The 23,361-nt window shown below is 59.7% G+C and overlaps 1 protein-coding gene across 2 annotated transcripts in view; it reads left to right on the forward strand.

Annotated features, from left to right (window-relative positions):
• The window catches only part of SLC12A3 (solute carrier family 12 member 3), a 32,352-nt gene that overhangs the window by 1,191 nt on the left and 7,800 nt on the right, over window positions 1–23,361 (forward strand). For both annotated transcript variants that reach the window (XM_066243509.1, XM_066243510.1), the window contains exons 3-24: window positions 963–1,038; window positions 1,698–1,793; window positions 2,093–2,232; window positions 2,511–2,621; window positions 3,470–3,581; window positions 3,758–3,888; window positions 5,539–5,623; window positions 6,834–6,988; window positions 7,258–7,365; window positions 7,693–7,816; window positions 9,583–9,684; window positions 10,661–10,816; window positions 11,526–11,625; window positions 12,363–12,474; window positions 12,704–12,844; window positions 14,568–14,674; window positions 15,940–16,022; window positions 17,199–17,276; window positions 17,812–17,913; window positions 19,214–19,325; window positions 20,056–20,142; window positions 22,885–23,020. In XM_066243509.1, the coding sequence (XP_066099606.1) occupies window positions 963–1,038; window positions 1,698–1,793; window positions 2,093–2,232; window positions 2,511–2,621; window positions 3,470–3,581; window positions 3,758–3,888; window positions 5,539–5,623; window positions 6,834–6,988; window positions 7,258–7,365; window positions 7,693–7,816; window positions 9,583–9,684; window positions 10,661–10,816; window positions 11,526–11,625; window positions 12,363–12,474; window positions 12,704–12,844; window positions 14,568–14,674; window positions 15,940–16,022; window positions 17,199–17,276; window positions 17,812–17,913; window positions 19,214–19,325; window positions 20,056–20,142; window positions 22,885–23,020 (2,454 nt within the window). The remainder of the gene's footprint in view (window positions 1–962; window positions 1,039–1,697; window positions 1,794–2,092; window positions 2,233–2,510; window positions 2,622–3,469; window positions 3,582–3,757; window positions 3,889–5,538; window positions 5,624–6,833; window positions 6,989–7,257; window positions 7,366–7,692; window positions 7,817–9,582; window positions 9,685–10,660; window positions 10,817–11,525; window positions 11,626–12,362; window positions 12,475–12,703; window positions 12,845–14,567; window positions 14,675–15,939; window positions 16,023–17,198; window positions 17,277–17,811; window positions 17,914–19,213; window positions 19,326–20,055; window positions 20,143–22,884; window positions 23,021–23,361) is intronic.

The following is a 23,361-nucleotide window of genomic DNA, read 5'->3' on the forward strand; positions in this document are numbered from 1 at the left end:
GATATTAACAGAATGAATGGATGTATGTCAAGTGCTTGGAGCAATGCCTGCCTTGGAGTTTTAAGAGGAAACTGTGTTTCCCCCAAAAGGCCGCCAGGTGGCAGCACTAAACACAAACCCCACAAACGTGTTTTTCTCATTTTCCACGATGGGAAGGGGAAGGTTTGCTGTAGTGGAGGGCACCAGTAAGTCTCCAGAGAGCACAGTCAAGTGAACTTGGTTTTGGAAGCCATTGTGGGACTTTATAGAGGCGATTGCTTGAGATTTAAGAGAAAGCTGTATAGCCTTGCTCTGGGAGGCAGTAACTTCTGAACTTCCCTCTGCCAAACTGTCTTCTGGCTGCACCGGCGTGTTCCCGGCTGCGCGGAGATGAAGCCCTAACCTGAGGCTCATCTCAAGATCCTGGATCTCCCTCCCGCACTGGGGTAGCCAGCGCCCAGCGTGGCCCGTTCTGTATTTCAGAGCTGATGGGGGGGGGGGGGGCTTAGAAATCCTCCACGTGCCCCCTCCCAACCTAAGACTTGTGTGGGCCAGTCCTTCCCGCGGGGAATGTCAGCCTCAGCCCAGGCCTCTAGTTCGGCTTTAAATTTGGAAGCTGAGGTCACCGCAACCCGAGGCCGGATTTCTGCCTGTGTGTAGGGCACTGGGGCATTGGCTCAGCTAGTTCGCTGCGTCCCCCGCCACGCGCCAGGCCCAGGCCCTTGAGCTTGGAGTAGGCAGGGGTGCAGGTGCTTGCCGCCCGCCCGTCCTCAGGCCTCCACGGGAGGGCGGGAAAGCAGGTGGGAGGGGAGGGTCTCTGGGCTCCAGAGGGGCATTAAAGTGGGTAAAGCAGCAAAAGGACCCAGGTGTCCCCTAGGCCTCGGTGCTTGATGCCATGCCCTGACTGGAGACGGGGACTTGTGCACTTGGCCTTGGGGTACCCTGCCACCCCCAGGTGGCCTCTGACCCCGCTCTCCTCCCAGATCCGTTGCATGCTCAATATCTGGGGCGTGATCCTCTACCTGCGGCTCCCGTGGATTACGGCCCAGGCGGGCATTGGTGAGTGCCGCCCTTGGGCTGCGGAGACCCGAGGCCCCTGCAGTGACAGAGGTCAGGGTGGTGTGGCAGAGGAGCAGGGGTGTGGAGACAGCAGGCCTGAGGAGTCCCTGGCTGTGTTTACACTCAGCAAGTCACTTAAACCTCGTAGAGCCAATGTCTCCTACAGAGCGGCCAGGTTAGAAACTGGCACTCTGGACAAACCAGTATTTAGCTGGCTCTGTACCACACTGTGTGACCTTGGACAAGTTTCTTAACCTCTCTGAGCCTTGATTTCCTCACTAGTAAAGGGGCGGGGTAATAATTGTCTCTAAATCACAAACCTATAGTGGGGCTTCTGTGATGCATGTCAATAGCCCAGGACTTGGCACCCAGAGGTGCTCATTCAGTAAATATAAATAAAATAAAAATTATCTTTTATTATTTTTATTACTAAAGAAGGGCACCTTCCTTTCCACCTATGGGTCCTTTACATGTTGACTCTCCAGCTCCCTGACTATTCAGGATAGAGCAGGAGGTAGACAGAGGCCCATTGTTCAGATGAGCAAACAGAGGTTCAGAGAAGGGAAGTGACTTAAGTTACCTGGCGAAGCAGCTGGCTCCTGACCTGGGGAATGCTCCAGCTGAGACCTGGGGTGAACACATGCCCGCCCACCCCACAGTCCTGACCTGGATCATCATCCTGCTCTCAGTCATGGTGACCTCCATCACGGGCCTCTCCATCTCCGCCATCTCCACCAACGGCAAGGTCAAGTCAGGTGGGACCCGCCCCCCCCACCTCCTCTTGTGGCGGGTCCCCTGGTCTTCTTCACCCTGGGAATGGGTTTCTGAACTGTGCTCCCCCCAGCCAGACTGGACACCCCGGGCTGCTCCTTCTGGTTCCGCGTGAGGGTTTGGGGCAGGCTGTGCACCCTCGCGGCCCTGCCTGGGTGACCTCCTGGGCCCTGGGCCCTGTGGCACCTGGGGTCACCCTCCCAGCCTCAGCTTCTGCCCGCCCTAGTCCACTGCAGCCAGCTGACTCCTCTGGTTTCGTGGCTCCTGGCTCTGTCCCCAATAGGTGGCACCTACTTCCTCATCTCCCGGAGTCTTGGCCCAGAGCTAGGGGGCTCCATCGGCCTCATTTTCGCTTTTGCCAACGCCGTGGGTGTCGCCATGCACACCGTGGGCTTCGCGGAGACAGTGCGGGACCTGCTCCAGGTGAGGCTCACAGCCACAGGCTGGCCACAGACCAAGGCCACAGTCTGATTGCTGAGGGTGACCGCGACAATCCCATCAGAGAAAGACCATTCCCAGAAATCCCCGTCTGGGGTGCGTGTTGCCTCCAGGGCCGAACTGTCCAGGCCCTTCAGTAGCCGCTTTGGAGGGGAAGTGTTTGGGTGCCTGTTTGCCTGGGAGAGGACGCCCAGAAATGTGGCGAATCCAGGTGGGGGGCTGTCCAGGGGGCAGCACGCAGCCTGGCCCGTTCCCCTCCCCAGGAGAACGGTGCACCCATCGTGGACCCCACCAACGACATCCGAATCATTGGCGTGGTCACCGTCACCGTGCTGCTGGCCATTTCCCTGGCCGGCATGGAGTGGGAGTCCAAGGTGAGGACAGGTGTGGGAGAGGGGTCGTGGGAGTGTCGAGTGGGGAAGGGGGAGTCGGGAAACCGGGTGCTGCTCCTGGTTCTGCCTCTTCTGAGCCGTCTGAGCAAGGCTTGGCGGTCTGCTGCCGCGACAGAGCCCAAGGGAGGGGCCTTCGGCCAGAGTCATTCATTTCTGTCCCCTGGAACAGCCTCGGTGTCTCTGGTTGCTGGGGCTCAGGGACCCAGACTCCTTCCGTCCTGTGGCCTCTCCAACCCTGGGGTGTGACCCGCATCCACCCGGTCCATGACGGCCACAACCAGAGATATCCCTTCTGCTCCATCCCATCGTCCAGAACTTGGTCTCATGGCCACACCCAGCGGCAGGGGCGCTGGGGGAAGGTGGTCTTCATTTGAACCCCTATCCAGCCAACAACCAGAGAGGAGGACAGATGCTGAGGCACAGCTGGCAGGTGGGGGAGAGACCGCCACCTCTCCTCTCTGCCCCGCACACTGACCTCCGGCCATGCCGGCCTTCTCGCTGCCCCTTGAGTGCGCCAAGCTTCTGCTCCCTCCTCCTCCTCCTTCAGGACCCTTGAAGACACCTTTCCAGACCACCCTGCTAAAGTGGCCCCCAACCCAGTCCCCATCACAGCCCGGCTCTTACTCTGGATTCATGTCCCCTGCCCATCAGCAAGACGAGGGCCTTGTGATATTGTCACTCCTAGGAGAGAGCCTGCAGCGTGCTGCTGACGAATGAATGAGTGCATGAATGAATGAGAGTTAGGGGGGCCTTGGGCAGATTCTTCCCTGCTGCGGTGCCCTGAGGAGGTGGGGGCCAGGCCATCTGACCTCTGGGTCCTTTGCCTCCAGGCCCAGGTGCTATTCTTCCTGGTCATCATGGTCTCTTTTGCTAATTACTTGGTGGGGACGCTGATTCCCCCATCTGAGGACAAGGCCGCCAAAGGCTTCTTCAGCTATCGGGGTACGTGCAGCTCGGGCCCCCTGCCCACCCGTCTGGCCCACCCTGTGGGGACCGGGAGTGTGGGAACCCCTACTTCCTGGCCGGGAGCTGCCATCAGAGTCCCCTGCCTTTCCCACTGGGCCCAGTGAGGGGGCAAAGCCCTTCAGGCGGCTCTGACGCAGGCCTCGGTTTTCTAGGGGACATTTTTGTCCAGAACTTGGTGCCCGACTGGCGGGGCCCGGATGGCAGCTTCTTCGGGATGTTCTCCATCTTCTTCCCCTCGGCCACCGGCATCCTGGCCGGGGCCAACATCTCCGGGGACCTCAAGGTGAGAGGCTCGCTCATCCCTCCCTCTTCCTGGCCCTATCCACCGGGACCTCCCTTGGGACACTGAGCCGGGCACTGAGACCAAGGGGCCAGAACTGCTAAAAATCCGGTCCAGTCCAACTCAACCCAATCCACGCCAATCCAAGGCGATGCCATTCACTCCGCTCAAGTCTCAGGCTGTGGGTTGGCACCAGCAGCACTGTAGGCCTCGAGGGCCACGCATCTATGTGCAGCTAAGGGTCAGAGACATGCAAGGTGTTCAGTACATGTTTGTTGAGTGAATAGCAGTGAATCGTAGCAACTGAGAAGTGTGAGAGCAGGCGTACAGAGCGCCGTGGTGCGGGGGAGACGGGGGAGCCTGTCGGCAGCGGCAGCGGCTGCGGCAGAACTTCTGCACAGAGGTGCGGCTGGACCTGGGCTTTGAAAGGTGCCAAAGCTGGTGAAGTCTTCGCTGGCCGGTGGATCAGAGGAGTCGGCGTGCGGTGGGTGGGTGGGTGTGGGGGGGTGGAGGGCGAGGAGCCTGGCCCGGAGCTGGCCACCCCTCCAGCTGCAGTCCCGCTGCAGAGGTGCCCCCACCAGCCTTCCCTAGTGTATGGTAATGACGGCGCACAGGAGATGACCTTGAACCTGGGCCCTAGGGGTGCACGGTGAGGCGGGGAAGTCAGAGAGCAGCCACCCTTGCCCGGCTCCTCTCCCATCCCTGGGGAGGGGCCAGCAGAGGCCTGGTCCACCTGCCCTGAGGTCCCTGCAGCGGTCAGACGGTGCTCAGACAGCCGGGTTTCCTCCCGGCCCCGTTACAGACCATCGCGGCCCGGGGATTCATCTCTAGACGCTTCATCAAGCTTCTTAGGTTACAGCTGGCCTGGTGTCCTGGCATCCGGGCCCGGCAGCTGTCTCAGAGCTGGGTGGCGGGGGCACCTCCCCTCTGTCCTGAGTGCTGTCAAGCCCAAAAGGGGCACCGGCCTCCTGGGTCCGCCCTCTGCCCATCCCGCGGGACAGCGTGTCCTCAGCAGAGGGGCAGTTCCTTCCCTTAATGCAGACTTTATGCAAGGTTCTTTAAACCCCTCTGGGCCTCAGCTTACCCAACTGTCAAATGGGGCTAACGCAGCCCCCCCCCCCCCCCCGCCACTTCATAGGACAGGAAGTGAGGCTTCAACATGCTAATTTACATGAAGTGCTCAGAATAGCGCCCAGCACAGAGGAAGCGCTAAAGACTGGCTGTCAAGGTCATCGTCACGGTTACCACGCGTCCTGCATGGCGCTTCCAGGAAGCCGGAAGGGCTTGGGCCACCATCACCCCCATGTCACAGAGCAGCCAGCCAAGCTCAGAGGGGGGCTGGCCACACACACCGGTGGCAGAGGGTGCAAGCTGCTAGAAGACAGGCCTCAATTTATCGCAACAGTGTTGTCATTCAGGAGACAGTTCTTGAGCACAGACCAGGCACAGAGCTGGTTGGAGTTCCTCTCTCCGCTTTGGGCTCCCAGGGCCCTGGATGTGGTCTCAGCCCCGGGCCCTTAGTTGTGGCCTGTCCTCCTCTTTGTATCCTCACGTGCACATGTCCTCTGTCTGTGCCACCGCAGCCTCAGACAAGGGCAGGGCTGGCCGGAGGCCCGGAGGCCGCCTGACACCCTCCCTCCCAATGTCCCCCAGGACCCTGCTATCGCCATCCCCAAGGGGACACTCATGGCCATTTTCTGGACCACTGTCTCCTACCTGGCCATCTCGGCCACCATCGGTAAGTGGGTCCCAGGAGGGGTTCGGCTCTCTAACAGGGAGAGCTGGGCTGGGAGGACTTTGCAACCCCAGGAGGCAGAGCCTTGGACCTTATTTGGAGGCCACCTTGGTGGTGACCAGAGCGTCTTCATGGGGAGGGTGTCAGACCAGGCTCTTCAGTCCCTTTAGATCTGAGGTTACCGATTCAAGGGTGTGAAAATACTATAGGACGAATCGTGTTCTGAATATAGTGGTAATAATGACAATGATGGTGATGGCGATGGCGATGGTGATGGCGATGGCGATGGTGATGGCGATGGCGATGGTGATGATGATGGTGGAGGCGATGGTGATGGTGATGGTGATGGTGATGGTGATGATGGTGGTGATGGCGATGGTGATGGTGATGATGATGATGATGGTGGAGGCGATGGTGATGGTGATGGTGATGGCGATGGTGATGGTGATGGTGGAGGCGATGGTGGAGGCGATGGTGATGGTGATGGTGATGGCGATGGTGATGGTGATGGTGGTGATGATGGTGATGGTGATGATGGTGGTGATGGCGATGGTGATGGTGATGGTGATGGTGATGGTGATGGCAATGGTGATGGTGATGGTGATGGTGATGGTGGAGGCGACACTACCAGCTGACGGCCCGGCCCTTTATTTGCCTTATCACATTTAATCCGGGCACTGCCATTTCCACCATGTCACAGAGGAGAAAACAAGGGCTCAGAGAAGTTCAGTGACCTGCCCAAGGTCACACAGCCACTGAGTGGAAGAGCCGGGCTTTGAACCCAGGCCTGCGCTATTGACATTTGCCTCTCACTGAGATCCTCACAGGTGTTCTTGTTCCGTGTGAGGTAAGCAACTCACAGGTGGCCCAGGGACATGGCCCAGGTCATAGCCAGTCAGGGTCTGCGGCCCAGGCCTCCACTTTGAGGAGGACATTGTGACCTTAAGTAGGTCGCTTAAGCTCGCTGTGACCCTGTAGCAAGACAACACAGTAACAGCGGGTCCTCAGTCAGGTACTCCGCACGTGCCGGTGCATCAGACGTGCTGCGTGTTCTCTAACCTCGCTGTCTCAGTTGTTGTTAGCACATCGTTGTTATTACATCGTGAAGGGAGAGCAGCGTCTCCCCCTCTGCAGGGGTGGCCACGTCTGGGGGTGGGACGAGGGCAGCGAGGAGGGGAGGGGCAGCCCGCCCCACGCCCTCTCTCCTCCTCAGGCTCCTGCGTGGTTCGTGACGCCTCCGGGGACCTGAATGACACCGTGACCCCCGGCTTGGGCGCCTGCGAGGGGCTGGCCTGCGGCTATGGCTGGAACTTCACCGAGTGCTCCCAGCAGCACCGCTGCCACTACGGCCTCATCAACTACTACCAGGTACCCGTGGCCTGGCCGGGAAGCCGGCCCCGCCTGGCGCAGGACAGACATGGGCTGGGGGCTGGGTCCCAGGCTTGGGGGAAAGCGGCTAGGTGGGGGACCCTTGTGCCCGGTCCCTGCCTCATGGCACTGGGGCCCCAGGGGATGGTTGTGGACTTAGATAGAGGCGTTAGGACTCAACTCTTGCTGGCAAAGGGGACCGGGGCGCCCCAGGTGGGGGCTTGGGCCCATCCCCCACCGTGCAGGCACTGAGCCCCGTGTCCCTGCAGACCATGAGCATGGTGTCAGGCTTCGCACCCCTGATCACGGCCGGCATCTTCGGGGCCACCCTGTCCTCAGCCCTGGCCTGCCTCGTCTCTGCCGCCAAAGTCTTCCAGGTGAGGCTGCGGAGGGGCAGGGGCCCAGGCGCAAGGGTCCCCGGAGCACCTGCCTTTCCCGCCAACTCTCCCCTGGGCAGCCTGGCACCCTGCCTGCCTTCCCGCCCGCCGTCCACCCCGAGGCCGTCCACCCCTCTCCTTGGGCCCTCCTGTCTTCCTGGTGAGGTGGGAGGGCGGCCAGATCACTCCCATCTGACAGAGGCAGAAGCCAGGACCCAGACGGAGCCGAGCCCCGCTGAGGTCGGGGGAAGCGAGCAGAGACTCGGGCCGGGAGGCGGCAGGGGAGGGGGCCCAACCGGGGGCTGAGCGCTCGTCCTGTGCCCGCAGTGCCTGTGTGAGGACAAGCTGTACCCACTGATCGGCTTCTTCGGCAAAGGCTACGGCAGGAACAACGAGCCGGTGCGTGGCTACCTGCTGGCCTACGCCATCGCAGTGGCCTTCATCATCATTGGTGAGCGGCCGCGCAGGGGCCTGGCCTCTCCTGGCCAGGGGGGGGGGCACAGGGACAGGGCTCCTCTCCCTCCCGCTCACTTGTGTGCCCAGTGCCCAGGAGGGCCTGGCAGGTCGCAGGCAATCGGTGAATAACTCGAGAGAGTGAGGCCCTAGTGGGAAGGAGACTTTGGGAGTCATATAGCCCCTGCCCTTCCCCAGACCCCAGACAGGGTGTATACCACACTGTGCCCGGCAGGTGAACCATCCTATTTTGTTAGGAGGGGCCCTCTCTGCTTTCTCTGGTACTGCATTCCTATCTCCTGGCCCCTGGGAGCCCTCCCCACCCCACCCCTGTCTGAATGAGCCCCCAGGACACCTATGGAGTCCAGGACAAGCTGATGGTCCCCCGTAGGCGCTGACACGAGCAGCGAGATCAGTATCTCTGTAGGTGTGTTACTAGACAAACCTCATTTCTCAGACCGTGAGCTGCTAAATCCCTCGGCCTTCAAAGTAGGGAGGCCCTAGAAGGAAGGACCCAGTTCCTTAGTTAGAGTGACCTTCGAGCCTGGCTTTGCCATGTGCCAGCCGTGTGACCTTGGACAAACCATTTCACCGCCCTGAGCCTCCGTTTCCTCATCTGCAACATGGGAACAATAGTGCATGGCTGGCGTGTCGCAGATGGGCAGGAAGAGCCTGTAGTGTACGAGTACACAAATGCGCGCGCACACGCATGCGCATTCACATATGAGTGCTCTCCTGCGGGCGTGCTCCCTAGCGCTTCCCGATTTCTTAGCCAACGAGGCAGAACTTGCTAGAGGAGAGGTGGCCATTGAGAGCAAAGGCAGCGGCCGTGTCATAGCATGGCGGCTCCTTGGCCCCTGCCCCCCAGGCAGGAAGAGGGCAGGGTCAGCCGCCGGAGGTCCCATGGCCCAGCCACCGCCGAATCCCTGCCGCTCAGGCAGAATCTCCCATGCACGGGACCCACCCTAACGGTCTGGCCACTTCGCTCAGGGGAACGTCTCCAGACACTGCACCCTCCTGGGTCCTGAACCAGATCAGGAGGCAGCAGGGCCACGCCCGCGGGGTGGAGACCTCTAGTCAGGCCTGGCATCCTGACCCATCTCCGTTTCCTGCTCACCCTGCAGTCCACCCTGACTTGGGTTGGACGTCTTTTTATCTGGGGGGTTCTGACTGAACCTCGGAGTGAGGATATGATCTCCGAAGCTCTGGGGCAGGGTTCTTGCAGCCATTCAGTGGAGTCATGTACAGACAGGAGGCGCTGTCTTGTTTTGGGCTCCCCCCAGAAGCAGGGCCCCGGACGGACTTCGCATGCTCAAGTTTGCCCGAGGGTGCAGGGCGCAGGGAGACGGGGCCCGAAGGAGCTGGTTCCAAGCGGGTTTCCACTGTGGGTGGGACTGCGGTACGGCCTCGGGGTTTCAGACCAGAGCCGACGAGTGTCCTGGGTCACCTTGTGAAATGGATTTCTTCCTGGAATTTGGGGTCACACAAACCCGTGACTGCCCCTGTCCTCAGTCACCCCCTCGCCTGGTGGGATCTACTCTCCCACTGCTCTCTAGCTCCCTAAGAGCTGGCAGTTTCCAGTTTTCAAAACATCGGCCCTGTGAGTGTCACAGAACGACGGGTCCATTTCACAGATGAGAGGGTTGAGACTCGCGGAGCCTCAGAGGCCTGTCTGGGGCCCCCCACCCTTTGAGGGCGGTGGCAGGTGGCTCCTTGGCAGAGTTGGCCCAACAGACCGTCCTCTCTCTCCCTGGGTCCCTGAAGCCGAGCTGAACACCATCGCCCCCATCATCTCCAACTTCTTCCTGTGCTCCTACGCCCTCATCAACTTCAGCTGCTTCCACGCCTCCATCACCAACTCGCCAGGCAAGCGGCTCCTCCCGGGAGGCGGGAGGAGAGGGGGAAGGGAGGAGAGGGGGAAGGGAGGAGAGGGGGAAGGGAGGAGAGGGGGGAGGGAGGAGAGGGGGGAGGGAGGAGAGGGGGAAGGGAAGAGAGGGGGAAGGGAAGAGAGGGGAAGGGAGGCGGTGCTTCGGGCGGGGGGCGGAGGCGGGCAGTGGGAGGCATGGATGCAGGTGGACAGACCGAGGTCACCTCTCACAGCAAAACTGATGCCAGGCGCCATTCAAATAATAACAGTTGGAGCTGTGCTTTATCGAGCACTTGCAGCTAACACTGCCCCTGGGTCCGTGTCCGCATACAGCGTGCAGAGATTTTTTCCTGCGCCTTCCTCTGCCAGTTTTACCGGAGTCAGTTGTCTGACTCCGCAGAGAAGGAAGAGAATTGCCCAGGGTCACCCACAGGGCTGCTGCAGGCTGGACATTGCACAACGCTAGGGGCCACCACTCACAGATGTCATAGCTTTGTGTTTATTATGAACAGTTTCTGGCAGAGGGCAGTAAAGAGTCTTGAGAAAGACTCTTTCTAATTAGCCCCAAATTGCTGACGGGTTGGTTGCCGGGCTGCCTCCTCTTATAGACAACGGCCTGTGGTGCCCCAGAGGGGTGCCACTAGAGGAGGCCCCGGCAGGGCCTGCGAGGTGGCCAGGCAGAATCACCTCCTTCCCCTCCACCCCCTGGCTCTGCAGCAGCCACGGGAGCCCATGCTGTTGCTGACACTGGCCGTCTTGTGGCTGTATTTGGCCAGAGCTGTATGCCTCCTCCCTGGTGGCGCTTGTCACCGTGGCCGAACGCCAGCCACGGTGGGCGCGTGGTGCCCCCAGAGCCCCCAGGCCCAGCTCCAGGAGGCAGGTTGGGCGGGCGGGCGTGGGCACAGCCCAGCAGTGCGGGCCCAGGACGGAGCCCCAGAGTGCCGAGCGTAGCCGCTGACCGGCGTCCCCACCCAGGCTGGAGGCCCTCGTTCCGGTACTACAGCAAGTGGGCGGCGCTGTTTGGGGCGGTCATCTCCGTGGTCATCATGTTCCTTCTCACCTGGTGGGCGGCCCTCATCGCCATCGGCGTCGTCCTCTTCCTCCTGCTCTACGTCATCTACAAGAAGCCAGGTGTGCGCTGTCAAGTTGCCAAGGGGCTCAGCGACCCTGTCACTCCCCGAGGCCGCCAAGCGGGCCGTCCTCCCCTTCGGCCCAGCGAAGGGGCCAGCATCGTGCTCTGGGCTCCCCTCGGCCGGAGGAGCCATGGGGATGTGCCCACTCACAGCCCACACCTCCACTTCCGGTCCCTCCCCCGGGCACCCGGGACCCTGGAATTCCCTGCCCAGCCGCCTGGTGGACACGCAGGCCTGAGGGTGGCCAAGCGCTGGCTGACTGTAGGGCAGGGCACAAAGCCTGACACACGGGCAGGGGGTCCACGCGCACATAGGCAAGGTGCTGGCGGGGGACAGTGATCTGGGGGCGCTGTGCAGAACGCCAGGGAAACCTAGAATTCTGCATTTGAACCTGGCCTTCCAGGGCATTGAAAAGGTCTGTTTGTCAAGGGAGGAGAATACTTTGTAGAATGTAGCACCTTGATGTATAACTTTTAAACATGTAGCCATATGGCATGTGCAGCATTAGGAACAGATGTACAGGCTGTCTCCTGGCCCAGCAGCCCGGCTCCCATGGGTGCTCTGTCCTGGTGGAATGACGACCCTCCCTCCCTCGCTCCCTCCCTCCCTCCCTCCCTTGCTTCCTCCTTCCCTCCCCCCCTCCCTCCCTCTGGGTGTCCGGTTTGCCCTGTGGTTTCTAACCTGACACTCGCCTTCCCCGCCCCCAGAGGTGAACTGGGGCTCCTCTGTACAGGCCGGCTCCTACAACCTGGCCCTGAGCTACTTGGTGGGCCTCAACGAGGTGGACGAGCACATCAAGAATTACCGGTGAGCACAGCCTCCGGGCCTCCTGGGACCCAGGGCCACTGTGGCCCCGCTCTGGGCGCCTCCAGGCCAAGACCTGTCTCCTGCATCCTCTTCAAAGAGGACTCCCCTCCTTGGCGAGGAGGGACACGCGCCCAGGACCCCCACCCACCCACCAGATTGTAATGCTAATAATCGGTTCTGTTCGTGTCACATTGCTGCACAAAGTGCCTTCCACGGTCTCGCCACCGGCTCAGAGGGGCATGCAGTTACTAACCCCATTCACAGATGAGAGCATGGAGGCTCAGAGTGGCCTAGTGACGGCCCCGGGTCACACAGCTGAGTAGCCAGTGTTGTCTGGCTCTAACTGAGCCCTTGACCATGACCCTTGGCTGCATCTCGACCCAGAGGCTGAGTCACCCACCCTGGTGACACAGTGAGCTTACGAGGGACGAGCCTCCCCTCCCCATCTTTATTCTTCCCGGCACCACGCTGGGCGGGCAGGAATACCAGGTAGAGTAGTAAAGAGGACATTGTGCCCAAGAGGAGCATTTGGTGGCCCAAGCAGGAAGGACAAAGGAGGAACAGTGTGACCTGGAAGGGCCCCGAAATTCACCCTCGAATCATAGGTGGGAAGATGTGGCCCAAACTGTGCAGGGTCCTTCCAGAGGCTTCACAGTGGTTCTAAGAAGGGAGACCCAGGAGGTGGTGACAATCCTGGCGTCCTAACGGCTCACGCCCTTCTCCCTTCCCCTCCTCAGCCCACAGTGCCTGGTGCTCACGGGGCCTCCCAACTTCCGCCCGGCCCTGGTGGACTTTGTGGGCACCTTTACACGGAACCTCAGCTTGATGATCTGTGGCCACGTGCTCGTTGTGAGTGCCCGGAGGTGGGGTGGGGGGGCTGTACTCCTTCAGGGGCCCGGGGCGGGATGCTCACCCAGGGAGACTTTCCTACCCTCCACCTTCTTTCCCTTCCCTATATTTGGAAACTGCATGCTGCCCAAGCCCGGGGGTGGGGGGGGGCAGCCTTCAGGGCAGGAGAGGGGCTGAGTTTCAGGCCAGAAGGTAAAGGCGGCCCCTGATGTCACCTGCCCCCCCACAGGGACCCCGCAAACAGAGGATGCCTGAGCTCCGGGCCATCGCCAGCGGGCACACTAAGTGGCTGAACAAGAGGAGGATCAAGGCCTTCTACTCCGACGTCATCGCCGAGGACCTCCGCAGTGGGGTCCAGACCCTCATGCAGGTGCCTGGGTCCGGGGCTCCCCGCGGGACTGTAACTTGGTGTGACGACCTGGAAGGCGGGCCCTCCTGAGGGGTTAGCTGAAGTCCCTTTTGCCGCCCCAGGGGCCCCACCTTTCCTGCCTCTCCAATACGCTGCTTTGGGGCCTTTGGGAAGGCTGACTTGGAAGCCCGCTGGGTTCTTCTTGTTTTATTGTTTGTTTGGTGTTTTTTTTTTAACTCTTTTTTTTTTTTTAATTTTTATTTTATTTTATTTTTTTACAGAGTCAGAGAGAGGGATAGACAGGGACAGACAGACAGGAATGGAGAGATGAGAAGCATCAATTATTAGTTTTTCGTTGCGCATTGAGCCACCTTAGTTGTTCATTGACTGCTTTCTCATATGTGCCTTGACCATGGGGCCTTCAGCAGACCGAGTAACCCCTTGCTGGAGCCAGTGACCTTGGGTCCAAGCTGGTGGGCTTTGCTCAAATCAGATGAGCCCGCGCTCAAGCTGGCGACCTCAGGGTCTCGAACCTGGGTCTTTCGCATCCCAGTCGAACATTCTATCCACTGCGCCACCGCCTGGTCAGGCGGCTGTTTGTTTGGTTTTTAAAGATACCATTTACCAACAGCAGAGTGAAAAAATGTTAAGCATACAGTTTGATAAACGTTCAAATACGCAGGCGCTGCTCAGTGGGATGAAACCTCCGCTCAGTTCAAGTTCTAGAACATGTCATTCTACTGCTCAGTTTTCTCGGCTGTAGAATGAGAAGCACGGAGAACATAACAGCTGTTAATTCTGAGTCAACATCCGGGAATCCCTTTTCATGGTTTTACATATTTCTCAAAACTGAAAAAGCAAAGATCCAACAGGGCCTCCTATCGGGGTTGTAAAACTGAGGAGTAGACAGAGGGATGGTTGCATCACATTGTGACTATTAAACATTTTTTTTTTTTGTATTTTTCTGAAGCTGGAAACGGGGAGAGACAGTCAGACAGACTCCCGCATGCGCCCGACCAGGATCCACCCGGCACGCCCACCAGGGGTGATGCTCTGCCCACCAGGGGGCGATGCTCTGCCCCTCCGGGGCATCGCTCTGCCGCGACCAGAGCCACTCTAGCGCCTGGGGTAGAGGCCAAGGAGCCATCCCCAGCGCCTGGGCCATCTTTGCTCCAATAGAGCCTTGGCTGCGGGAGGGGAAGACAGAGACAGAGAGGAAGGAGGAGGGGTGGAGAAGCAAATGGGCGCTTCTCCTATGTGCCCTGGCCGGGAATCGAACCCGGGTCCCCCGCACGCCAGGCCGACGCTCTACCGCTGAGCCAACCAGCCAGGGCCTGAATTAAACATTTTAAAATGGTTAAATTTGCTATGTGAATTTCACCTCAAAATATTAAATAATATTTTAAACATTAAAAAAGAGAGAACCATTAAAGATGTATGGATTAGATGACCCAGGAATAATATTCCAAGCTTCACATCCAAGTTCAAGTCCCTTATTATGGGAAATAGCTCGAGAGAGACAGGAGCTGGATCACTTAGGACGAATGGGACAATCCAGGTGTTAGGCCAGGCTTGGACAGGCCACAGGGGATGGCTGTGGCTGTAGCTCTCCACGTCAGACACGCCCTGGCAACATGGTAGAGAGGACAGCCGGGACAGAGAGAGAGCCCCCCACCCCAGTCACAGAGCAGGGCCCCTGGGGGTGTGAGGCCCAATTCCTCACCTCATCCCCCCCACCCCACAGGCCACAGGTCTCGGGAGAATGAAGCCCAACATTCTGGTGGTCGGGTTCAAGAAGAACTGGCAGTCGGCTCACCCGGCCACGGTGGAGGACTACATTGGCATCCTGCAGTGAGTGAGGGGCTGGGCCTGTCAGCTTGGGCCTTTGGGGTGGAAGCAGTGGGGACATGAGACGCTGAGTCACTGGTTCCAGGCTGAGAATGGGACCTGGTAGGTAACACAAACAGTGAAGTGGCCCAGGTGTGGGGCTACAGGGAGCGGTGGAGACTGCGGCAAACTGGGGAGAGCTACTCAGCTCTAGCCAATTGGGCCGAGGAGGAGATATGGGCCCAGTGTTGCCATATCTTGTAGTTTTACAGAGAGGTTGAAAATATGGGTGTCTAGGTGGAAACCTCGCGGCCTCCTGTGGACTGTGGACAGCCTGCTCGAGGAGTGTGAGATAGTCCCTCAGAGCAAGAAGTGAGGCCAGGCCTCTGCAGAGGTGACAGGCATGGGGAAGGAGGCTGGGGTGAACGCCCTGGGGATTTCAGAGCTCACTCCAGACCCTTTCTCATTTAGCTCTCGCTGTGCAAGGTCCAGAAAATGCACGTCTGAGTTACTTCTCTGCATCGGTGCCGAAAGGCGGTGTGCAGCATCGGGGCGGGCTGAGTGTGGGGACCGGGGACCTGCTTGCGGGTCTGCTGTGCACCAGCTGTGTGGCTCTCAGCAGCGCCCCTCAGCGGCCTCTCTCAGAATTACAGCCGGAGGTGGGGGGGCACCTGTCTCCTCTCCCCCAGCTCTAACATCCCACGGCTCCAGCACGCGGGTCCTGACAGGTCCCTGTCCCAGAAACGTGCAGTCAAAGGAGACCGGAGGGCAGTGCTGAGCCGGTTAGATCAGCCCGAACAGCGAGTGGGCTCCCGGGCCCACGGTCACCCCGGCAGTAAACCTGCCCTGACTTATATTCCATGTAGACAACCCATGCTGCCTGCATGAGCGAGGTCGTTCCTGCGCTCACGCCCAGCCTCGGGCAGGGTGGGCAGTGCCAGCTACTTAATTCTCTAGTGTGTGACTGCGGGCAAGTCACTCCCCAGAACTCAGCTTTTGTGTAAGATGAGGGTAGTAATTCCCATCTCCACCTCTGCTGGTAGAATTGTGAGGATTATTCACAATGTGTATCAGGGGACAGGGTCGGACTCAAGTTTCCCCCTGAGTGCAGGGTCCACGGGATCCCAGTGCACAAACTGCAGAGCTGGAGGGTCCCGGGGACTCCCCAGTTGCGCCTGTGCATTTCGCAGATGGGGAGACCGCGGGCCAGAGAGGAGAAAGGGGGGGGGCGGGGGGCAGGGCCAGCCCTTGACATCTGGTCTCCTGGGGGGCCGGGGCTCTCTCTCCAGTGACGCCTTTGATTTCAACTACGGAGTGTGCGTCATGAGGATGCGTGAGGGGCTCAACGTCTCGGAGGTGATGCAGGCACACAGTGAGTGCATGCCCCACCTGCTCGGCATCCCTGTCCAACACGGGGATGGGATCCCAGAAAGTTCTAGAACCTGATTTTTTTTTTAAGTGGTAAAGGGAAGAGGGGGGAGACGAGTAAGGAATACAGGCCACAGAGTCCTAGATTGTCAGCTTTTGATGGCCCCTTAGAGCTCAGCAGGTTTCCAAAGGGAGAAACTGAGGCCCAGAAAGGGGAAGTGATCAGTTTGAGGAGTGATCAGCTTCCAGCGGGGGGGTGGGGGTGGGCAGACCAGAATTCAGAGCTCCTGGAACCACGGTCCGTGCTTTTGTCGCCAGATGGGTCAAACAGGACCTCAGAGAGGGCGCAGAAGGGAAGAGGGGAGAGGAGAAAGCCCACACAAACACACCAGAACATGGAAATGCTCACAGAGGCCCGTGGAAACGGGGTGCTTTGGTCTCTAAGACCAGGGCCGGGCACAGAGTAGGGATGTGCTTAACATGCAAAGTCACGCATGACTACGCAGACTCTGACATGCAGAACATACATGAAAACACATGGGGCGAAGGCGCTTGGGGAGCCGGAGGGAGTGGATGCTGTTTCTCGCAGGCCGGGCCTGGTCCGGCCTGGCACCGCGCGGGTCAGCGAGCATCGGCGCCTCCAGTGTCCGCAGGGCAGCAGCGAGCTCCTGGCCGGCGCTGTTCTAGGTGCTGGGGGCGCAGAGGGAACGAAGCTAGGTCTGCCCTTGCGGGGTGAGGCCTGGTGGGTGGATCCACGAGTCACTGCTGCGTGGCCAGCACAGGGCACGGCTGGAAGCCCGCTCTGAGGAGGGGGCCCTGGGCTGAGAAGGGAGTTCTGGGGAGAGCTGCACCTGGTACCGGAACGCCAACCCCTGGAGACTGCGTTCCAGGCGGGGAATGCGGTGGCCTAAGGGGCAGAAGGAATCGGGTCAGAGGGAGGCCGGGCCAGACCAGGGGCAGGTGAGGGGTGGCGACTTCCTTCTCTGTGTAAAGGGGAGCCCAGGAGAGGAAGACCCACAGTGCCCGGGTGAGGGCCCAGGAGAGGAGGGCCCGGCAGTGCCCGGGTGAGGACCCAGGAGAGGAGGGCCCGGCAGTGCCCGGGTGAGGGCCCAGGAGAGGAGGGCCCGGCAGTGCCTGGGTGAGGACCGGTGGGAGCCTGGCTGTCATCCCTCTCTTGCAGTTAACCCTGTGTTTGACCCGGCGGAGGACCGCAAGGAGGCCAGCGCCAGCACGGCCAGGCCCTCTGTCTCCGGAACACGTCAGTCCCCACCCTGCTCGAGCAGAGGCTTGGGACACGCTCACCTTGCGTGGCCGCCAGGGGAGCCACGCGGGAGCTTGGCCAAGGGCTGGAGGCCCCTGAGACCCCTGGGGTCGGGAACCTGGGGGGTGGGGGAGGGGGGTGGCTTGGGCAGTTTTAAAAACTGCAGACCTGCGGGGGGAATTTGGTGGCTGGGCCTCATGAGAACCCACCCAGCGGGCTCTGGGGCCCCTCTGAGGCTCTCTGGCCGTGCTCCAATGTTAGGGGAGGGGCAGGGGTGCCTGAGAGGTGGGGGAACCCACAGTACAGGAGCAGGGAACATTCTGTGAGCCTCTGTGAGGGGCAAACCAGTCTTGGGGTCAGAGGGGCCGTTGGGGGTGCCCTGGGCCTCCCGCCCACCCCGGCATGCCCTCTGCTGGGTGCACAGCCCCGAGGACAGCCAGCCAGGCCACCTCCCAGCACAGCGCGTGTCTGCAGACAGACTCGGGTCTGCACGGGCTCTGCTCCTCGGTGACCGGCCCCTCTGCCTCTGCAGTGGACCCCGAGGCCCTGGTGTGGGAGGAGCAGGCCAGCACCATCTTCCAGTCGGAGCAGGGCAAGAAGACCATCGACATCTACTGGCTCTTCGACGACGGAGGTCGGTGCCTCTGGAAGGCGTGCTTTCCCCTGGCCGGCTTCCCGGACCCACCCCGTGACTCTGCCTCTCGGCCTGCCCTCCCAGGCTGCTTTTATTTTATTTTTTTAAGGCAGTTTCATTTTTAATTTTATTATTTATTTATTTTGTGGCAGAGACAGAGAGAGAGTCAGAAAGAGGGACAGATAGGGACAGACAGACAGGAAGGGAGAGAGATGAGAAACATCAGTTCTTCGTTGCGATTACTCAGCAGACCGAGTGACCTCTTGCTCGAGCCAGTGACCTTGGGTCCAAGCTGGCGAGCTTTGCTCAAACAAGAAGAATTCGCGCTCAAGCTGGTGACCTCGGGGTCTCGAACGTGGGTCCTCCGCATCCCAGTCTGACGCTCTATCCACTGTGCCACCACCTGGTCAGGCCTCCCTGGCTGCTCTTGACAAGGCCATTGGTGGGACCTCAGAGCCCCGTAAAGGGTGGACAGGGGCCCCTGGGCCCACCCCTGGGCTTGGGGGAACCTAGTTGGGCCCCTCTCTTGGCCTCTAATTTTTCAGCTGTCCAGTGGAGATGTACAGGGGGCAGCTGATGTCAACAGGAGACAGAACATTCAGACTCGATGGCCCTGGGGTCGCATCACAGGACATAAGTGGGAGGACGGGCTGGTGCACAGGGAGGCGTAGGGAGAGTCTTTACTTCCCAAAGAGATGCTCGCACCACCTTGTGCCTTGCAGCTCCGCTGTTCCCACCTGTGGTAGAGTCTACGACAGAGAGAAATCTCTGCTCTGGTCCAACATATTCTGCTAACGATAGCTGGTGTGACCGAGCACCTCCTCTGTGCCGACATGGAGGGCTTTCCGTGGGTCCACCGAACGCCATCCCAGACGGGAGCTGTCCTCAACCCCCTGTACAGATAAGGGAACGGAGGCACAAAGTGATGAAACAATCAGGCCCAGGTTTCACAGCCAGAAGTGACGGCGGTCCTGGGCCTTGTGTGGAGAGACGACAGGGAGGGAGGGGGGCTTCTATCCACTGGTCAAATTCTCAATCCTCAAGAAATGCCGGATAGCCTGATTTTTTTTTTAATGTGAAATCCCCCTAATTGTTAAAGGTCAGCTCACTTATTTAAAAATGTGATGTGGGCCGAATGAGCCTGGGCCCGCAGAACCCCGTGTGCCGCTCTGGTTTGGTCCGGCACGCCCACTATACAGCTGGGCAAACTGAGGCCCCGAGAGGGGGAGGGGTGAGAACCCCGAGAGCAGTCCACCCTGCGAGCATCTTCCTCCTGATTCCCGGGGGCCCTCCTTGGCAGGCCTCACCCTCCTCATCCCCTACCTCCTCGGCCGCAAGAAGAGATGGAGCAAATGCAGGATCCGCGTGTTCGTGGGCGGCCAGATCAACAGGATGGACCAGGAGAGGAAGGCGTGAGTGGGGAGCTGCCGGCGGGGACCGGGGCCGTCCCGGGTCCCCTCACCCTCTGCCCCTGTGCCCCTGTCCAGGTCACAGCCGTGGTGAGGGAGCTCTGGGCAGGAACAGGTTGCTGTCCATTTCAGAAGTTGTTCTGGGCCCGCCACCCCACCCTTGGATCGGGTGCAGACATCCCAGTCCCAACCACGGCAGGGAGGGGTGTTCCATTTTAAAATCACACATCCGCTCGAGCTGGAGAACAGACCTGTGTGAGATGAGGGATGGAGAAGGCCTCTCCTCCTGAGAAACGAGGCAGAGCGTAGAATCCTTCAGGGCGATACCCCCCTCCCCCGAGGGTGGGTTTACCATCCCTCGTTCCCCAAAGTATGACCCATGGGCCAGCAGCATCCCACCCCCTGGGAGCTTGTCAGAAATGCACTCCCCGGCCCCATGCCAGACCAGCTCAATCAGAACCTGCCGTGTCACGAGAGCAGATGTGTGGACACGTTAAGATGGGAGGTGGTGTGCTGGCCCAGAGCTGGTCACCAGACACTGGCCCGTGACTCTTCCTCGTCCCTTGTCATCAGCTGACCTACCTCATCAGAACTCACTTAGGGTCTACCCTCTTCCCAGGTTAGAATGTAAATGCCACGAGGGCAGGATTTGATTTGTTTTGCTCACAAGAAGAATTCGTGGAATGAATAGATGAGTTTACTGTAAAGGTATTTCCCTATCTGCATGTTCCAGGATCATTTCTCTGCTGAGCAAGTTCCGACTGAGATTCCACGAAGTTCACATCCTCCCCGACATCAACCAGAAGCCGCGAGCCGAGCAGTGAGTTCTCTGTAGTGGGGATTCCAGGCAGAAGGGCCAGCCAGGGCCCTGCAGCCCCCTCTGCCCATTGTGCCCTCCCTCTCTGGTGAGCCAGGGGCGGAGGCGCTGTCCTCCCCCACCCTCCACCCCTCGCCCCCAGACTGGGCTCATGGAACAAAAGAGGTTGCAGCTGTTTATTTTCCTGCTCCTGTCCCTTGCTTTGCATACAGAGCTCTGGTCTTTGCCAGAAGCACACCTGGGCTGGAGGCTGGCGAGTTGACATCGGTGCTTTGGTTAGAGCAAGTGTTTTTGAAACTCTTAGTGGTGCAGGTCACAGCTGTTCTGCATTTGAGCAGAGCTGGGGTCTCAACCACAAGGGCCCCCACCCGCAGGCCTGGGGGCCCAGGGAGTCTCTGTCTACTCGCTTCACAAGCCCAGGGTTCTGGCTGTTCATAAAAGGCTGATTTTATCCTAAAAAGTGACAGTTTTCTACATTTTCGCCAGCCCCTGGAGTAATTTTGTAAAGCAGTGGTCTCAGACTAACAAGTTCTCAGTGCTGGTCCAGGCACCCCACTCCGAAAACCACTGTTTTAGCAACAGCGTCAAGTATGTAACATAGCGCCCAGCCTACCGTCGGTGTTCTTATAAACACCGGGTTGGTGGCTTTTGCCTGCTCATGTGGCTTCTGAACCCTGCATCTTGACCTTTCTGTACAATCAAACTGCCTCCTTCTCCAGGTATTGCCTAATTTAAATTCCTGAGAAAGGAATGGGACGGGCCCAGCGTATCCCTTCCTGCCAAGCCAAGGCAGAGGTTACTGGAAATCCCACTTCTTGGCTACCTTTGGTCCAACAGAGTCACATGCTCCAAACACAAGGCTGGAGGGCAGCTCCTTCTGCAGAGGCCAGAGCAGAGGCTGGGCCTGTCCCACTGGAGAGAAAGGAATGTGCAAAGGCCCTGAAGCAGCAGCAGGCAGCTGCAGCCCCATGTGATGTGTGCACACTGGGGGCTGGGGTGGGGAAAACGTTGAATGATCTGGGCAGCCGCCCCCCACCCCATGCAACAGCAAGTGCTCGGGCTTTGAGCAAACCCCCCGGGAACTGTAGCAAGGTTCAACTGTGGCCTCAGAAGAGATCGTGTATGTTCCCAACCATTTGGTTGCATGTTTTAAAAACAAGACGTTTACAATAGGATTTGCTTCGGGTAAATCAGTCTCCTTCAGGTTTTCCAGGACTCTGTCTCCTCAGTAGAGTTAGGTCCATCCGACCTGTTGGCCCTTATCTCTCCCTTCCGTCTCTCATTCCCCAAAGAAAGGAGAAAATCAAGTTGGGGAGAAAGGGACTGTTTAATGGTGAGGGATCTGTAGACTCCTGTCGGAGAACGTCAGGAGCCATCAGAAGGCTGCAGAGATGGACCAGAATGCAGGAGAGGATAGGGTCATCTCTGCTGGAGGCGGAGCAAAGCCCTGAGGGAGGCCATGAGCTGGGCCATGAGCTGGAGAGACGCGGGGAAGACCTTCCCCGTGGGGGGGGGGGGGCGGCGAGAGCAGACGCCAAGGCTCCGCCCAGCACCTCTGCACTTTAAACCCCTCTCCTTGCCCCTGCGCTGCGCCTGCCTCCACCCCTGGGTCTGCTTCTCCCCTTCCTCGCACAGCCGGACTTCTCCAACGGGAGGGTGCACCCTGTCGCCTCTCCCTCCTCCCCCTCTGCCCCCTCCTCCCCCACCGCACTGCAGTCTGGTTTCCGCCCCACTGATCCACGGAAACCACTGTCGTCACCAGTGACCTCCGCCGTGCCGGGTCCACAGAGCCACTCTGACCTCATCTGTCTCTGTCTCTCGGCCGCCTTTAACAGCGATCCTTTTCCAAAATAGTTCTTTTGGCTTCCGAGACGCCACGCTCCACTGGGTCCCTCCCGCCTCAGTGGTCGTCCAGTCTCCTGGGCTTGCCTCTTCCTCCTTCATCTGAGTGACAGGTGCTGGCATCCTGGGGGCCCAGCCCTGGACTCTCCTCTCTCCTCTTGACTCCGTCCCCAGGTGGGCTCATCCATCCACGTGGCTGCCCACGGCGTCGTCTGAATGCCGCCCCCTCTGAATTTCTATCTTTGATGACGGAAGTCAGACCACACGGAATGCCCCCTCCAACACTCCTGCCCCACTCAGGGCAAACAACGATGGCCTGTGGACCTGGCCCTCACACCTGTCTGTCCTTGCCTCGCCCCACGTCCCTGAACTCACCCTGCTCTGGCCACACGGCCCCTCGCAGCTCCGCAGGCAGACCAAACACGCTCTGCCCAGGGCCTTTGCACCTCCCGTTCCATCGGCTTCAGTGCCCTGCCCTGTGCGTGGCTGACATCCTTCGGGTCCAGAGGTTTTCCCCACCCCTGTGAGTCCCCACCCTGGTACTTGGTTTGTGCCTTCATAAGGCTGGTCCTGTTCATCGCCCAGCAGAGCGTGAGACCCGTGAGGACAGGGGACGCGGTCTGGTTTGTCCACTGTTGTGTAGTACCAGGCCTAGCCCAGGACAGTGCTCAGTAAACACCTGGGACCGGTCAGGCAGGTAGAGGTGGGTCCCGGGTCAGTCGTCATGACGACTCGTGGAAGCACCATCGGTGCTGAGTTCAACACAAAAGCTGCTTTGACATCAACGGCAGTGTCAGAACGGGGTTCAGCCCAAGTAGTGTGTCTTTGTGGCATCCTCCAGGGACCTGGTTTCCCCAGAAACGGGCCATCTTACCTGGTCTCACCTGCTCTCTCTGTCCGCAGCACCAAGCGGTTTGAGGACATGATTGCGCCCTTCCGCCTGAACGACGGCTTCAAGGATGAGGCCGCCGTCGCCGAGATGAGGCGGGACTGCCCCTGGAAGGTCTCGGACGAGGAGATTAACAAGAACAGAGTCAAGGTGCCGGAGGGAGAAGGGCCTCTCTGGGCAGGGGAGTGGGGGACCCTGTGCCCATTGTCCTGAGCTTCCTCAGCGCCCCTCCCTCAGCCCTCAGCCCTGCTCCCCGCCCCCCACACCCGGCCTCTGAGGCGTCCCGGCGCCTCTGCTGCCCCAGGGAGCTGATGGGTGGCCGCTGTGGGCTGTAAGGGTCAGAGCTGTCCTTGGCATGACGGCCTGGTTCTCCGGCCCGCCTGCCGTCACCCTGCCACGGCGAAGGACTGCCCAGGGTCTGTCTCCCCATTCCTCTGTGCCTGCTGGCGACTCATGAGACAAGTGGTGAAGGCCAAGGTCGAATTTGTCCT

Source organism: Saccopteryx bilineata, chromosome 9 (assembly GCF_036850765.1).
Source record: "Saccopteryx bilineata isolate mSacBil1 chromosome 9, mSacBil1_pri_phased_curated, whole genome shotgun sequence".
Taxonomy (NCBI): domain Eukaryota; kingdom Metazoa; phylum Chordata; class Mammalia; order Chiroptera; family Emballonuridae; genus Saccopteryx; species Saccopteryx bilineata.